This window comes from Aquarana catesbeiana, linkage group LG12 (assembly GCF_042186555.1).
Source record: "Aquarana catesbeiana isolate 2022-GZ linkage group LG12, ASM4218655v1, whole genome shotgun sequence".
Taxonomy (NCBI): Eukaryota; Metazoa; Chordata; class Amphibia; order Anura; family Ranidae; genus Aquarana; species Aquarana catesbeiana.
In genome coordinates, this window is record NC_133335.1 from 215461220 (window position 1) to 215479729 (window position 18510).

The following is an 18510-nucleotide window of genomic DNA, read 5'->3' on the forward strand; positions in this document are numbered from 1 at the left end:
AGTAAAGCATGCTTGTTATACTCATTAACCTAAGGGGTTAATCCTTCGCATTGTGTATAAAGGCTGTTTGATCCTGTCTTCTCTGATCCTCCTCTTTTTTCACTGTCTCCAAAAAATAACCTGATATTTACAGAGCCAGGTGATGGGCTGCACATGCTCAGTTTGGTGTGTATTGCTAGAGAGTTATTTTCTTTTCTTGGGAGAGTGCACGTGATCAGCACAGGGCCAATCAGCACTGTCCAGACATGTCCAGACAGAGGATTAGGGGAGGATGAAAACTCCCCCTACAAGCTTTACTAGGAACTGATACAAGTCACAAGACTGCTATATGCTGCTGATGAGAAAGTATTTATCCATTTATATTTACTAAAATAATTACATTTCCATGTTCTGTGTACTGTGGGAGACCAGATATAGTGAATGCAGTTTCTGGGTTTAGTAACACTTTAAGAGGAGTTTTTCAGCTGTAAAAACGCTCTAACTCTAAAATACGACAAAAAATACTAGGGTGGCACCAATACCGTTTTTGTATCAGCAAGTATGAGTACCGATACTTTGAAGTATGGGTAAATGCAAAAAAATTGGCGCAAATCGCGACCAGGTATTGGTACTTTTGGCAGTGTGGGCAGGTGCCAAGTCCTGCTCGAAAATGAAATCAGCATCTCCATAAAGCTGGTCAGCAGAGGGAAGCATGAAGTGCTCTAGAATTTCCTGGTAGAGAGCTGTGCTGACTTTGGACACAGTAGACCAACACCAGCAGATGACATGGATCCCCAAATCATCACTGACTGTGGAAACTTCACACTGGACCTCATGTAACTTGGATTCTGTGCCTCTCCACTCGTCCTCCAGACTCTGGGACCTTGATTTCCAAATGAAATGCAAAATTTTCCAGTCAGTGATGATTTGGGGAGCCGTGTCATCTGCTGGTGTTGGTCCACCATGTTTTATCAAGTCCAAAGTCAGCGCAGCCCTCTACCAGGAAATTCTAGAGCACTTCATGCTTCCCTCTGACCAGCTTTATGGAGATGCCGATTTCATTATCCAGCAGGACTTGGAACCTGCCCACACTGCCAAAAGTACCAATACCTGGTTTAATGATCATGGTATCACTGTGCATCATTGGCCAGCAAACTCGCCTGACTTAAACCCCATAGAGCAGGGGTCTTCAAACTATGCCCCCCTCAGTTGTTCAGGAACTATAATTTCCATCATGCCTAGTCATGTCTGTGAATGTCAGAGTTTTACAATGCCTCATGTGATGTGTTAAAAAAAAAAAAAATTGTGAAAAAATGGCGTGGGGTCCCCCCTCTAGGTCCATACCAGGCCCTTCGGGTCCCCCACACGCCAACATTTTTTTTTTTAAATGGCTTCCCGGCCCCCTCCTTAGCAACCAGCTATATACAGTGTTTTAAACAAAAAAAAAACTGCAAAAAGCAAAACACATCAAAGATCGCATCACAAACACAACATTTGCGTTTCTGGTGTGATTCCATTGAACTCTATTACACGCAGAAAGCGGGAAAAAAAAAAGGGGTCCCAGACCCTTTCCAAAACACACCAGTCGCAAAGTGCATAGATGTGAACGTGCACCATAGGAAACCATGTTAAATGGATTGTAGTCTGCAAACTGCAAAATGCACTTAAAAACACATGGGTGTGAACGCAATGTGGCCCAATCCTGCCCTCAGCTTGATGTCCTGATGCAATGCTTGGGCGAGACTCAGGCTGTTTAGGGCCACCCTAGGGGTGAGGATCCCTTGAGGCCAACAGGTAAGAGTTTCCAAAGTGTTGGGAAATCCCCATTCGATTGACTGAGATTGTTACTCATCCCACGGGGTAGCAATTTAATGCCTATGGGGCCTTTCTGAGGTCTATGGATAAATTTAACGTCTAGAGGCAAATTGAATGTCTATGGGGCAAAAGAAATACAACAAAAGCTAGACGATGTTGATGCAGCACTACACAAGGACAGTCCTGCCCTCAATGCAATGCTTGGATGTTGTGTAGAGCTATTCTAAGGGGCGTTAATAACCACCAATGTTGTGTAGGGCTACCCTACTGTACGATATTGATCACACATGTGGAAATTGACCACTGGTGTGCACACCAGTGGTACATAGCTTACCCATGTGTAGGGCTAAGATAAGGGTTAATACTGAACACCCAGGTGGTGTAGGGCTATTCTAAAGGACAATAATGACTACCAGTTTGGTGTAGGGATGCTTAATGCATATGTGTCAAACACAAGGCCTGCGGGCCAAACCCGACCCACCAAGCCAGTTCATGTGGCCCTCACACCTCTCCTGCAGCTGCAGGACCCCCCACCTAGAAGTCAGCAGCAGAGAGGATTGTCTCTGATCCCCTCCCTGTCTCAGCAGTAGGCAGCTGAGAGGACAGAACTCTTCTGGCAGGTCCTGCACTTCTCTGTGCAGCCACAGCACCCCTTCGTCTCTGCCTCCCTTGTTCTCACCATTTAGCTCTGACAACTGACTCCAACCCTCCTTTGGTCCTCCTCCAGACCCTGCATTTTCTTCTTCCCAGCGCCGCCCCAAGCTTCTTCCCAGCAGCAGCACAAGGTAAGGGAGTGGACTGTGATGTAAGGGAGGGTGGGGGACTCTTGACTTCTGATGATGGGAGGATCTTGACATCTGCTGTAAAAGGGGGTAGGGTACGCTGGGGGGTTGATGAGGAACTTAAAAATATTTTAAGGGTTTTCAAACGTAAAAAGGTTGAGAAAAGATATTCTAAAGAGTAATAATGACCCCCGGCCTTGCCTAAGAAACATTAATCATTCTTGGCAAGACATCTGTCCATCTATGGCTGGCCAAAGTACAGCAATAAGTTGCCAAAATGCAACACAGCCAATTGAACTTTCCCCATGCTACTGGTCAGCTGGGGCCATCTGCTCAGATTTGGAGAAAATACAATGGACTGAGCTTGTCACTCATCCTATCGTGCAATGATTTTATGGGGCATTCTAATGCCTATGTAGGCAATCTAGCCTCTACGGAGGTTGTCTACAGGGTTCTCTAATGTCTACGAGGCAACCTCATGTCCATGGGTATCTCTAATGTCTATAGAGTGCTCTACCCTCCATGGGTCGCTCTAATGTCCATGGCATGCTCAAACCTCCATGGGTTGCTCTACCCTCCATGGGGTCCTCTAACATTTATGGGACGTCTTGACCTCCATGGGGTGCTACTAACATCTATGGGGTACTCTAACCTTCATGGGTCACTCTAATGTCTGTAGGTCACTCTAACTTTCATGGAGCACTCTAACAACTATAGGACTTTCTAGCGTCCATGGGGTGCTCTGTCTATGGGCCATTCTAACCTCAGTATGTCACTCTAAGGTCCATAGGGTGCTGTGTCTATGGAGTGTTCTATTGTCTATGGGCCGCTCTAACCTCAGTAGGTGACTCTGAGGTCCATGGTGGGCTCTACACTCCATGGCATGCTTTGTCTATGGGGTGATCTAACGTCAATGGAGCACTCTAATGGGGCGTTTTAGCGTCCATAGGGTGCTTTGTCTATGGGTCGCTCCAACCTCAGTAGGCTAGTCTAAGGTCCATGGAGTGCTCTAAACTCCATGGGTCACTATAATGTCCGTAGACTGCTCTAACATCTATGGGGCCTTCTAACCAACATGGGGTGCACTAACCTTCATGGGTCGCTCTAAGATCTATGAGGCCCTCTAGAGTCCATGGGTCGCTCTAAGATCTATAAGGCACTCTAAACTCTGTAGGGCACTCTAACATCTATGGGGCCTTCTAACTTCCATGGGTCACCCAAACATCTATAGAGCCTTCTAACTTCCATGGGTCACTAAAACATCTAAGGGGCCTTCAAACTTCCATGGGTCATGGTAACATCTATGGGACCCTCTAACCAACATGGGGAGCTTTAACCTCCATGGGACCATCTAACCCCCATGGGTCACTCAAAGATCTATGAGGCACTCTAACCTTCGTTGGGCGCTCTAACAACTTTGGAGCCTTCTAACTTCCATGGGTCACTCTAACATCAATTTGGCCTTCTAACCTCCATGGGTCGTGCTAACATCTATTAGACCCTCTAACCAACATAGGGTACTCTAATCTCCATGGGTTGTTTAAATCTATGGGGCACTCTAACCTCCATGGGTCGCTGTAAGATCTATGGGGCCCTCTAGACTCCATGGGTCCCTCTAAGATCTATGAGGCACTCTAACCTCCATGGGGTGCTCTAAAATCTATGGGGCCTTCTAACCTCCATGGGTCGTACTAACATCTATGGGGCCCTCTAACCTCCATGAGTTGTTCAAATCTATAGGGCACTCTAACCTCCACAGGTCGCTCTAAGATCTATGGAGCTCTCTAGAATCCATGGGTCCCTCTAAAATCTATGGGGCCTTCTAATCATCATTGGGTGCTCTAACCTCCATGGGTCGTTCTAACCACTATTGGGTCACTGAAAGACTTATGAGGCACTCTACTCTAAGATCTATGGGGCCTTCTAACTTCCATGGGTCACTCAAACATCTTTGGGACCTTCTAACCAACATGGGGTGCTCTAACCTCCATTGGTTGTTCTAACCGCCATGGGTCGTTCTAACCTCCATGGGTCACTCTAACATCTATGGGACCCTCTAACCAACAAGGGATGCTCTAAGTTCCATGGGTCATTCAAATCTATGTAGCCCTCTAACCCCTATGGGTCACTCCAAGATCTATGAGGCACTCTAACCTACATGGGTGGCTCTAAGATGTACTAGGCACTCTAACCTCCATGGACTGCTCTAACCTCCATGAGGCGCTCTAACATCTTTGGGGCATTCTAACTTCCATGGGGCACGCAAACATCTATGGGGCACTCTAACCTCAACGGGGTGCTCTAAGATCTATGGGGCACTTTAACCACCATAGGGTGCTCTAAGATCTATGGGGCACTCTAACCTCCATAGGGTGCTCTAAGATCTATGGGGCACTCTAAGCTCCATGGGCACTCTAAGCTCGACAGCGCGCTCTAAGATCTATGGGGCACTCTAACCTCCACGGGCACTCTAAGCTCCATGGGGCGCTCTAAGATCTATGGGGCACTCTAACCTCCATAGGGTGCTCTAAGATCTATGGGGCACTCTAACCTCCATAGGGTGCTCTAAGATCTATGGGGCACTCTAAGCTCCATGGGGCACTCTAAGCTCCATGGGGCACTCTAAGCTCCCTGGGGCACTCTAAGCTCCCTGGGGCACTCTAAGCTCCACGGCGCGCTCTAAGATCTACGAGGCACTCTAAGCTCCATGGGGCACTCTAAGATCTATCGGGCACTCTAACCTCCAGGGGGTGCTCTAAGATCTATGGTGCCCCTCTAACCTTCATGGGACACTCTAAAATCTATGGGGTGCTTTAAGATCTATGGGGCCCTCTAACCTCCGCAGGGTGCTCTAAGATCTGCAGGGCGCTTCACTCTACCCTCTTGGGGGGGACCAATATGCAGCCCTCAGCCTGCCTTTGGCCGGAGAACAAGCCATTCCTAGCAGCTGTTCTCACTTTCTGCACAACACATTTTTGATTCTACAAATATCCCCCCAGTGTGTAAGAAGACATAAAGTTGGAGGTTGGTGTGCAGTCCTCAGCAATACCCCATGCCTGTTATTGCACACAGTATATAATAGATCAGCATGTTGCCTACTTACCTGCCCTGGTGCATGCCCCGAGACCACACCCTCTGCACCCCCGCACTCAGCGCCCTCCGAGCCAGTAGCATCATCCTCCCCGATCGTGCCATCATAGCCCCGCACAGCCACCGCAATAAGTCCGGACAAGGGAAACTCCTGAAAGCAGATGCGGGTACCTTTAATTAAACCACGCCTCCCGCCCCTAGTCCCCGCCCCGCAGGAGGCTCCCACTGGAACACAGCACCATTCCACCCAGAGTTTCGCGGCTGTATCGATTTGCCTATCCCCGCCCACACACCATATATGGTTGGGTGGAGGGGGTCAACGAGGGAGCGTCTGAAAAGTTTTGTCGGCACATTTGGGCGCAGCTGTTCGGTGCCAACATGGGAATTCATTAATGAAAGTTTCTCTGTAGATGCCAATTACATAATATACAACCAGGATTACCAAGCAGGGATGAAGGTAAACATGGGGTGACCTGATATCACCTGTGCAACGCCAACCAGTTCACGAGAACATGTGTGCTGGGGGCATTTAGGGGTTAAAATAAAAAGTGGCAACGCCTCACCTACTGTCACCCAATGCCCTCTGAAAAGCGATCAATAGCTGGTCGCTCTTCAGAGGGCGATACCAGTGTAAGCGCACCCTAAAGCAAGGTTCACATCATAGACGTGTGCACAGGGTGTGCTGGGTGTGCCTGGGCACACCCTAATCACCCCATGTGCATTAGCATTAACCAAGGGTGGCACCAGGTGGGTGGTTGGAGGTGCCAGTGGCCAGTGTAAATGCCCCCAATATATTAAAGACTAGGCTGCACTTTAGGAACACGTTGCACCCGTATTTAGGGTGTACATAGTGCGCTCCTCATCTACTGCCTCCCACCAGCAGAGCCTCCTCCCTGTGACAGCAGGTGGCGTTCATATGTGTTTGAGCTTTGGGGTGCACATCTGCAGGTGAACATTTAACCACTTGTAGAAAAAAGAGAGAGATAAGGGGTAAATGGCGCTCCCTAAACTGATATGGGTGGAACCCTAAATAAATCAGATTGACACCTGTGTGTGTCCTGCTGTAAACCAACTAAAGTAATACAGTGACTACAAAAGTATGATTAGGAATATACGTGTAATTATCACAGTGCCATATATAAGTGAATGTACGTATAAATATCCCAATAAACGTATATGTGAATCTATATAGATTCCTGGTATTGCAATTAATATATAATGACACTAGCCGTGATAAACCAATACATGGGGAAAAAAACAAGATGTTCCCCTGCTAGCACCAAAATCTCAGCAACCAGAAAATGACTGATGATTTATCAAAAAACCTGAAAAAACTGAAAAAAATAAATGAATACAAATAAATCACAAAAATAATAACAGTCCAATTGATAAGTGTCCAATCCAGTGCAAAACAGCAATGTGAAAAGCCAAACAAATTGATGTTATAGGTGACAATATAAAAAAAGAGAGGTAAAAAAATAAAAATAAAAAATATAAAGTGAAGCTCCAAAATGGCGAAATGTTCATACAGGAATGTGACTCTTGTGCTTCATCAAAATCCAGTGACTTCTGTGATCCCCCTTAAGGGTCCCCACTCACCAGCTCTTAGTACCCCTGCAGGGGTGACAGGCATGTATCAGTAAAGGTAGATGGCCTCCTGTATCCGCTCAGAGCGTCCGCTGGATCCTCTATTCACCACAGCCTCCAGCACCATATCCAGGAGAAGTTACACCGGCTCCTTGTGATCACATTCTCATAGGAAAAGACAGGGCTACCATAGTGTAGTAATTTAAAAGGCTTTATTTAAAACTAATTAAAAAAAAAATAATTCCCATAAGGGGACAGCCTAAAATACACACTACAGCATATGGTAGATAGCGGTATACAGGGAGCGATCAGCGCTCTCAGCGTGCGTCTCAACTGCGCTCCAAGCTCCCTGTTTACTACCGGGTATGACGTAAGTGCGTGGCGCCGCCATACGCGTTTCGTCATCGACGTTGTCAATTTAACCACTTGTGGACCGCCCACCATACATTTACTGCAGCAAGGCGGCCACTCCGCGACAGTTTATGTACCTACAGGACCGTCTTTAACACGGGGCAAAAGGGGCAGCTGCCCCAGGTCCAGTCATCGCTGTGGGACCCAAAGCAACTCCCTCTTGAGCCTGCAAATAGTTGATAAGTGAATTTGGGAGGGTCCAAGAAAATGTTTGCTCAGGGTCCAATCAATATTAACCACTTGCCGACCAACCGCCACAGTTTTACTGCGTAAGAATGGCACGGCTGGGCGCAACGACATTATGTATCCCTGTGGCCACTAGGGGCACGTGCGCGCCGGCTGCTCGCCCCCGGAGCTGATGCGAGTGCCCGGCAGTCGCGATGACCGTCGGGCTCCCGCAATCGCTCGTGACACACCGGGAACCAGGATCTGTGTGTGTAAAATTTCTGGTTCTCTGAGGGGAGAAGAGACTGATTGTGTGTTCATGCAAAGTATGAACAGCGATCTGTCATCTCCCCTAGACAGTCCCCTGCCCCCTTCAGTTAGATCACACACCTAAAGAACGCAGTTAACCCCTTGATCGCCCCCTAGTGTTTAACCCCTTCCCTGCCAGTGACATTTCTACAGTAATCAATGCATTTTTATAGCACTGATCGCTGTATAAATGCCATGTGGATTTAATTAACCTTTTTTTTTTAGTTAATTCTCCTTTAAGAGGGTGTGGCAGGGGGTGTGTCCTATGCCTACATACATTTGTTAGTAGGTGTCCCTCATTCCCATCTCAAAATGTTGGGAGGCATGCTGATTGACCGGGGGGAGAATCAGGAAGGCATCCATGTATGGCTGGCTTAAAGTGGTTGTAAACCCTTACATATACCCAGTGAGGTGACCTGCCTCACAAATGAACACATCCTCCTGTTTATCTGCTGTCTTCTCTTCTCTACATCCGTTCAAAGTTCTGAATTTATAAAGCTTGTCTGAGCGATCAGAGAAAAGTGGGCGGAGTCCTGAAATTGCACTCTGCAAAGCTCAGTGAGGAGAGCTCAGAAAACTGATTGGAGGGAAGATCTGAGGCTGTCAATCAGCTGGATATCCCTCCCTTGTCACCTTTTTTCTCTTGGTGTCGGGAAAAGGTGTCAGAAGTGACTCATGCTGATAGTAGAGGAACAAGGCAACACACAGAAATGACACTCAGTGCTCTGGATTGTGACATGTACACACTATAGAGGGGTATGCTTTGTTCATATTTCATGTCTGAGGTTTACAACCACTTTAACCACCTCAATACAGGGCACTTACACCCCCTTCCTGCCCAGGCCATTTTTCAGCGCTGTCACACTTTGAATGACAATTGCGCGGTCATACATCGCTGTACCCAAACTAAATTTTTATAATTTTCGTCCCACAAATAGAGCTTTCTTTTGGTGGTATTTGATCACTTCTGGGTTTTTTATCTTTTTCTAAAAAAAACCAAAAAATTTGAAAAAAAAAAGTTTTTCTTAGTTTCTGTCAGTAAATTTTGTAAATAAAGAATTTTTCTCCTTCACTGATGGGCACTGAGAGGCTGCACTGATGGGCACTGATGTAGTGGCACTTATGGGCACTGATGAGGCAGCACTTATGGACACTATTTAGGTGGCACTGATGAGGAGGCACTAATATGCCGCACTTATGGGCACTGATAGCTGGCACTGATATGTGGCACTAATGAGCACTGATAGGTGGCACTGATGGGTGGCACTGATGGGCACTGATAGGCAGCACTGGTGGGCACTGATAGGTGGCACTGATTGGCAGCACTGATGGGCATTGATGGGCAGCAGTGATAGCCAGCCCTGACTGGCATCACTAATGGTCACTGATTGCTGGCACTTGTGGGCACTGATTTCTGGCACTTGTGGGCAAAGGTGGGTACTGATTGCTGGCAGTGGTGGGCACACATTGCTGGCACTTAATTGTAAATCAGGGCACTGATGATCAGTGCCCTGATTGCATCCCTAAATGTCCTCTGGGAGAAGATGCCGCTGATTGGCTCTCCCCTCCTCACACTCTGTCAGTGTGAAGCAAGGAGCGCCGATTACCGGCATCTCCGTGTTTACATGTGACCAGCTGTGATTGGACATAGCCGATCACCTGGTTAAAGAGCCGCGGCTCTTTACAGAGATCGGGGTCGCGCCGTGTCCTAGCAACACGGCACAGCCGCGATCGCCACGCTTCACGCCCCCCGTGGGCGCAGTCGTTCTGGGAGGCCGTCATATGATGTCCACCCAGAACAAGAGCCGCACCGCCCGGTGGATGGGCAACAAGTGGTTAAATTGTATTGTGCCAAATGCACATCCCCCCCCCCCCACTCCAAATTCCCCCTTTCAGCACAAATTCCCCCCCAAACATTTCCCCTACCTAGCACAAATTCCACCCCCCCCCAAAAAAAAATCCGCTCCTATCAAAATCCCCTTTCCCCCTCTACCTTATCACTTTTTCTAGCACAAATCCCCCAAATCCCCCCTCCTAGCACAAATCCTCCTCTCCCATCCCCCTCCCAACACAAATCCCACCAAATTAGGGGCCTCCAAACTTTCTAAGCATAGGGCCAGTTTACTGTCCTTCAGGTTTTAGGCTCCATAAACACCAATAAGGTTTTTCATGTTTTTTGCAGAAACGCAGACATTTTTTTTAACATGGGCTGCTATGGAAAAAGTTCACATCAATGCATTTTTGTGCCTCTGCGTTTTTTTGGAAAGGGTCAGGGATTTTTTTAAATGCAAAACGCTGCTTTTTTTTTTTTTTTTGTTTTGTTTTTGGTTCAATAGACGATGGAGAAGCTGCAGAAAAGCATGGAGTGCGTTTTTAATGCAATTTTGCAGCAATGTGCGTTTTTTAATCAGCCCAACAACAAATTTTCTCAAAAAAAGCATAAAAAGCGCAAAACACAAATCGCTGTAAAAGCGCAGTAAAAAAAAACACTGCAGAAACCTTTAAAAGCAACATGTATAAATGTGAATTGAGCCACTGAGAGGAATAGTGCCCCATCATTGGTATCAATGGAAGGAATAGCGCCCCATCATTGGTATCAGTAAGAGGAATAGTGCCCCATTATTGGTGCCAGTGGGAGGAATAGTGCCTCATCATTGGTATCAGTGGGAGGAATAGTGCCCCATCATTTGTGTCAGTGGGAGGAATAGTGCCCCATCATTGGTATCAGTAAGAGGAATAGTGCCCCATTATTGGTGCCAGTGGGAGGAATAGTGCCTCATCATTGGTATCAGTGGGAGGTATAGTGCCCCATCATTTGTGTCAGTGGGAGGAATAGTGCCCCATCATTGGTATCAGTGGGCGGAATAGTGCCCCATCATTAGTATCAGTGGAAGGAATAGTGCCCCATCATTGGTATCAGTAGAGGGAATAGTGCCCCATCATTGGTATCAGTGGGAGGAATAGTGCCCCATCATTGGTGTCAGTGGGAGGAATAGTGCCCCATCATTGGTATCAGTTGAAGGAATAGTGCCCCATAATTGGTGTCAGTGGGAGGTATAGTGCCCCATCATTTGTGTCAGTGGGAGGAATAGTGCCCCATCATTGGTATCAGTGGGAGGTATAGTGCCCCATCATTTGTGTCAGTGGGAGGAATAGTGCCCCATCATTGGTATCAGTGGGAGGAATAGTGCCCCATCATTGGTATCAGTAGAGGGAATAGTGCCCCATCATTGGTATCAGTGGGAGGAATAGTGCCCCATCATTGGTGTCAGTGGGAGGAATAGTGCCCCATCATTGGTATCAGTTGAAGGAATAGTGCCCCATAATTGGTGTCAGTGGGGAGAAATAGTGCCCTATTGTTGGTGTCAGTGGCAAGAATTATGCCCCCATTGTTAGTGTCAGTATAAGGAATAGTGCCCCATGGGCCAGATAAAGGTAAACAAAGGGCCACATCCGGCCCCGGGGCCGCGGTTTGGAGACCACTCTTCTAAATCACCACTCCTAGCACACACCCCCATATTTCCCCCTCTAGAACAATTATTAACCCCTGCAGCCCCCCCAAATTCCCCCTCCCAACACAAAACCCCTCCACCCCATCTCCTTGAGGCGCTCCCCCCCCCCCCCCCACATGATACTGCATTGCCCAGGGCCGCCACCCCTCCTGCTCATCACTCGGCCAGCTGATGTCAGCACAGGTGATCAGGTAGGAGTAGAAATACAAAGTCCCCTCTGTCCCCATCAGTTCATTGCAATGTGTTGCAAACCAGAAAGTCGACTCATTTCCCACGCTCCCTAAACTAGTACTACCAGATCTGTGGGCGTGGCCTCACAACTTTCCTTTCTATACTTTTATTTGATTAGGAGGTGAGATTGTAACATTGAAACTGATGACAGTGACATTCATTATCTTGTCATACAAACCATTGTACATACCAACCTGAGGTTTATAGGTTCAATAAACACCGATCGACCAAACCACACAATGTGGGTCAGAAAAATCAGTATGATTATGATCGACAATTTACCATTTTTTGTAATAGTTTGCCAGCATTAGGCTCACCATACACATTACAATCAACTTTCGACTGACCATACACTAGAAATTCTGATTGCATAATCTCCTTTACATCTACCTTAAACCATGTAGTGCAAGGGCCTGCCTGATTGGATACTTATGGCATGGATCCTTTAGGTAGGTCCTCATATTACATAGTCTGGTAAAGCTAAAGCAGATTGTACGTTACGTTTGGCCAGCTTTAGATTTATCAAAACCATATGAGGACCAACCTAATCTATCCAATCAGGCAGTCCCTTGCACTACATACAGTATTTGCTGGTAGATTTTGCCGTCGTTCACACCAATGCGTTTGACAATTGAAAATCGCATGAAAAGTCGCAGCCTATTTTGGCAACGGAACCGTTCAGATTGTTGCGACTCAAGTGGCAGCGACTTTGAAGAAGGTTCCTGCACTACTTTTCTTTTCATTGCGACTTGCATTGACTTCTGTTAAATGAAGTCGCAAGCCACAATGAAATTGGAGATCCAAATCGCACTGATCTGCGACTTGGAAATCGCACGGAAGTAGCGCGATTTCAAAGCCTCACTGGTGCGAGCCCGGGCTTAACCACTTCCTGAATGGGCCTTTTCTGGCACCTTTTGTTTACAAGTAAAAATTTGTATTTTTTTAATGAGAAAATTACTTAGAATCCCCAAAAATTATATATATATATATATATATATATATATATACACACACACATTTATTTATTTATTTTCATTGGCAGAGACCCTAGAGAATAAAATGGCGATTGTATTTGTGCAGCAGTTTTTCAAATGCAATTTCAACCACTTGCCGACCGTTGCACGCCGATCTACGTCGGCACAATGGCAGCGGTGGGCAAATAGGCGTACCTGTACGTCCCCTTTCATCGGCGGGGCTAGTGGGCGCGTGCCGCGTACAGCATGGCCACGGGACCCGCGGACTCAATGTCCGCCTCTCCCGGCGATCTTGTCACGGAGCCGCAGAACGGGGAGATGTAAACAAGGCATTTCCCCATTCTGCCTAGTAACATGACAGAGATCACCGCTCCCTGTCATCGGGAGCAGTGATCGCTGTCATGTCCTGGGTAGCCCATCCCCCCCACAGTTAGAATCACTCCCTAGGACACACTTAACCCCTTGATCGCCCCCTAGTGTTTAACCCCTTCCCTGCCAGTGTCATTTACAGTGGCTTGCGAAAGTATTCGGCCCCCTTGAACTTTTCAACCTTTTGCCACATTTCAGGCTTCAAAGATAAAGATATAAAATTTTAATTTTTTGTGAAGAATCACCAACAAGTGGGACACAATTGTGAAGTGGAACGAAATCTATTGGATATTTTAAACTTTTTTAGCAATTAAAAAACTGAAAAGTGGTGCGTGCAAAATTATTCGGCCCCTTTATTTTCAGTGCAGCAAACTCACTCCAGAAGTTCAGCGAGGATCTCTGAATGATCCAATGTTGTCCTAAATGACTGATGGTGATAAATAGAATCCACCTGTGTATAATCAAGTCTCTGTATAAATGCACCTGCTCTGTGATAGTCTCAGGGTTCTGTTGAAAGCGCAGAGAGCATCATGAAGACCAAGGAACACACCAGGCAGGTCCGTAATACTGTTGTGGAGAAGTTTAAAGCCGGATTTGGATACAAAAAGATTTCCCAAGCTTTAAACATCCCAAGGAGCACTGTGCAAGCGATCATTTTGAAATGGAAGGAGTATCAGACCACTGCAAATCTACCAAGACCTGGCTGTCCCTCTAAACTTTCAGCTCAGACAAGGAGAAGACTGATCAGAGATGCAGCCAAGAGGCCCATGATCACTCTGGATGAACTGCAGAGAACTACAGCTGAGGTGGGAGAGTCTGTCCATAGGACAACAATCAGTCGTACACTGCACAAATCTGGCCTTTATGGAAGAGTGGCAAGAAGAAAGCCATTTCTCAAAGATATCCATAAAAAGTCTCGTCTAAAGTTTGTCACAAGCCACCTGGGAGACACACCAAACATGTGGAAGAAGGTGCTCTGGTCCGATGAAACCAAAATCGAACTTTTTGGCCACAATGCAAAACGATATGTTTGGCGTAAAAGCAACACAGCTCATCACACTCATCACACCATCCCCACTGTCAAACATGGTGGTGGCAGCATCATGGTTTGGGCCTGCTTTTCTTCAGCAGGGACAGGGAAGATGGTTAAAATTGAGGGGAAGATGGATGCAGCCAAATACAGAACCATTCTGGATGAAAACCTGTTGGAGTCTGCAAAAGACCTGAAACTGGGACGGAGATTTATCTTCCAACAAGACAATGATCCCAAACATACAGCAAAATCTACAAAGGAATGGTTCACAAATAAACGTATCCAGGTGTTAGAATGGCCAAGTCAAAGTCCAGACCTGAATCCAATCGAGAATCTGTGGAAAGAGCTGAAAACTGCTGTTCACAAACGCTCTCCATCCAACCTCACTGAGCTCGAGCTGTTTTGCAAGGAAGAATGGGCAAGAATTTCAGTCTCTCGATGTGCAAAACTGATAGAGACATACCCCAAGCGACTTGCAGCTGTAATTGCAGCAAAAGGTGGCTCTACAAAGTATTAACGCAAGGGGGCCGAATAATTTTGCACGCCCCACTTTTCATTTTTTTATTAGTTAAAAAAGTTTCAAAAATCCAAAAGATTTCGTTCCACTTCACAATTGTGTCCCACTTGTTGGTGATTCTTCACAAAAAATTAAAATTTTATATCTTTATGTTTGAAGCCTGAAATGTGGCAAAAGGTTGAAAAGTTCAAGGGGGCCGAATACTTTCGCAAGCCACTGTACACAGTAATCAGTGCATTTTTATAGCACTGATCGCTGTATAAATGACAATGTTCTCAAAATAGTGTCAAAAGTGTCCGATGTGTCCACCATAATGTCGTAGTCACGATAAAAATCGCAGATCGCCGCCATTACTAATAAAAAAAAAAAAAAAAATGAATAATAAAAATGCCATAAAACTATCCCCTATTTTGTAGACGCTATAACTTTTGCGCAAACCAATCAATATACGCTTATTGTGATTTTTTACCAAAAATATGTAGAATACATATCGGACTAAACTGAGGAAAAAAACATTTTTTTAATATATTTTTTTGGGATATTTATTATAGCAAAAAGTAAAAAATATTACCTTTTTTTTTCAAAATTGTCGCTTTTTTTGTTTATAGTGCAAAAAATAAAAACCGCAAAGATGAGCAAATACCACCAAAAGAAAGCTCTATTTGTGGGGAAAAATAGGACGTCAATTTTGTTTTGGTGCAACATCGCACGACCGCGCAATTGTCCGTTTAAGCGACACAGTGCCATATCGCAAAAAAGTGCTCTGGTCAGGAAGGGGGTGAAATCTTCCAGGGCTGAAGCGGTTAACGTAAAAAAACACAATATATAACCCATTTTTGTGAAAGATGATGTTACGCTGAGTAAATAGATACCTAACATGTCACGCTTTAAAATTGCGCAAGCTCGTGGAACAGCGACAAATCTACAAATCTCCTTAGACGATGCTATAATTTTTTTTACAGGTTACCTGTTTAGTGTTACAGAGGAGGTCTAGTGTCAGAATTATTGCCCTTACGTATGCATTCCCTTCTGTGTGGGGGGGATGGAGGCAATTTAAATTTTTTATTTTAGTTTTTATTTTTACACTGTCCGTTTCATTTTTTTGATCACTTTTATTTCTATTACAAGGCATGTCAATATCCCTTGTAATAGAAATGATGATGACAGGTCCTCTTTATGGAGGAGATCTGGGGTCTATAAGCCGCCAAATTTTTCCTCTACCTTTTAAAAGCAAAAGATAAAAAAAAAAATGTTTTTTTTTTATCTTTTGCTTAAAAAAATAAATAAAAAATTGTTTACTTCCGCCCTAGACCAGAAGTGATGTCACAACATTGCTCTGGTCCTCCAGGACCATAGAGGTGATCAGAGACAATCTAGTCTCTGCTCACCTTCTATGGCCAGCCGCGCCAACCGTCAGATTGTTTTCTGGGGTAAGAAAAAGCACTGGCGAAGGGCGGGGGGCTCCTGCTTCTGAAAGCGACCCAGCAGCTAATTAGCCGCTCGGACCACTTTCATGAGAAAGCCAATCGCTGGCTGAAAAAAATAATTCCGGGGTTATTGTTGACAGCTTCATAATCTCGGCCAACCACTGAAAACGTACATTTACGTATTCTAGTCAGCAAGTGGTTTTAAAGCATGCCATGCTTTACAATCTGGGTGTACAATCTACTTCTTACCTACCAGCAACTATGTAGTGCCTGATTGGATACAAATCAATTGGATAGATTAGGTAGGTGCTCAAATTATATTTGGTCAAATCTAAACTTGATTGTACAAAGATTGCATGGCCAGATTGTAACGTGGATGATGACCCTACAAATGTTAGCATTATGCCGCGTACACACGAGCGGACTTTACGGCAGACTTGGTCCGGCGTACTGGATTTTGTCGGACAATTCGATCGTGTGTGGGCTCCAGCGGACTTTGTTTTCTCAAAAGTTGGACGGACTTAGATTTGAAACATGTTTTAAATCAATCCGTCTAAATTGAGTCCGGTCGAAAAGTCCGCTCGTCTGTATGCTAGTTCGACGGACAAAAAGCCACGCTAGGGCAGCTATTGGCTACTGGCTATCAACTTCCTTGTTTTAGTCCGGTCGTACGTCATCACGTACAAATTCGACGGACTTTGGTGGATTGTGTGTAGGCAAGTCCGTTCATTCAGAAAGTCCGTCGAAAAGTCCGCCGAGCAAAGTATGCCACAAAGTCAGCTCGTGTGTACGCGGCATTAGGCAACTTTCTTACTACTGACCCCTGACTTCTGCATCACTTACTACTGACCCCTGAATTGTGTGTCACTTACTACTGACCCCTGAATCATGTGTCACTTACTACTGACCCCGGAATTGCGTGTCACTTATTACAGACCCCTAAATTGTGTGTCACTTACTACAGACCCCTGAATTGTGTGTTACTACTGACCCCTGAATTGCGTGTCACTTACTACTGACCTCTGAATTGCGTGTCACTTATTACAGACCCCTGAATTGCATGTCACTTACTACTGACCTCTGAATCGTGTGTCAATCACTATTGACCCCAGACTTCTACATCACTATTGACCCCAGACCTCTCTGTCACTTACTACTGACCCCTGATCTCTGGATTACTTACTCCTGACCTCAACATCACATACTGCTGACCCCTAAACTCAGTGTCCCTACTGACCCCTGTGTCACTACCGATCCTTGACCTATGCATCACTTATTCCTGGCCTTGGCATCATGTACTACTGACCCCTGAACTCTGTGTCATTTACTACTGACCTCTGAACCCTGCATCACCTATTACTAACTCCTGAACTCTGCATCACCTACTACTGACCCCTGAACTCTGTGTCACTTACTACTGACCTCTGAGTCATTACTGACCCCTGAACTCTTCGTCACTTACTACTGACCCCTGAATCGTGTGTCTCTCTCTCGTTACCTATCCCTGACCTCTGCATTACTTACTCCTGACCTCAGCATCATAAACTTCTGACCCTTAAAATATGTGTCACTTATTACTGACTCTTAAATCTGCATCATTTACTACTGACCTCTGAGCTCTGCGTCACATACCAATAACCTCTTCATCACTTACCCCTGATCTCAGAATCATGTACTGCTGACCCCTTAACTCTGCGTCACTTACTCCTGACCCCTGAACTCTGTGTTACCTTATACTGACCCCTGAACTCTGCATCACTTACTACTGACCCCTAAACTTTCTGTCACTTACTACTGATCCCTGACCTCTGCATCACTTACTCCTGACCCCTGACCTTCGCATCATATACTACTTACCCCTGAACTCCGCATCACTTACTACTGATTCCTGAACTCTGTGTCCCTACTGACCCCTGACCTCTCTGTCACTTACTACTGACCCCTGACCTCTCTGTCACTTACTACTGACCCCTGACCTCTCTGTCACTTACTACTGACCCCTGACCTCTCTGTCACTTACTACTGACCCCTGACCTCTCTGTCGCTTACTACTGACCCCTGACCTTTCTGTCACTTACTCCTGACCCCTGACCTTGGCATCATGTACTATTTACCCCTGAACTCTGCATCACTTACTACTGACCAGTGGCATTGCTAGGGGGTGGCTTTTGGGGCTATAGCCCCCAATCTGGAGCCCATAGCCCCGAGTCTCTGCAGGGGTCCCCAAGGGGAGGGGAGGCTCTCTGGGGACCCTGATTTAAGTGGGGGCTCTCTGGGGACACTGATTTTAAGGGGAAGGCTCTCTGGGA

General features: G+C 46.0%; 1 protein-coding gene across 1 annotated transcript in view; it reads right to left on the reverse strand.

Moving 5' to 3' along the window:
* LOC141113511 (medium-chain acyl-CoA ligase ACSF2, mitochondrial-like) overlaps nt 1-5856 on the reverse strand; it is a 115603-nt gene extending 109747 nt beyond the window's left edge. Inside the window, exon 1 of the mRNA XM_073606672.1 lies at nt 5680-5856. Within this exon, the coding sequence (XP_073462773.1) occupies nt 5680-5774 (95 nt within the window). The 5' untranslated portion in view covers nt 5775-5856. The remainder of the gene's footprint in view (nt 1-5679) is intronic.
* Between the last annotated feature and the right edge of the window lie 12654 nt (nt 5857-18510).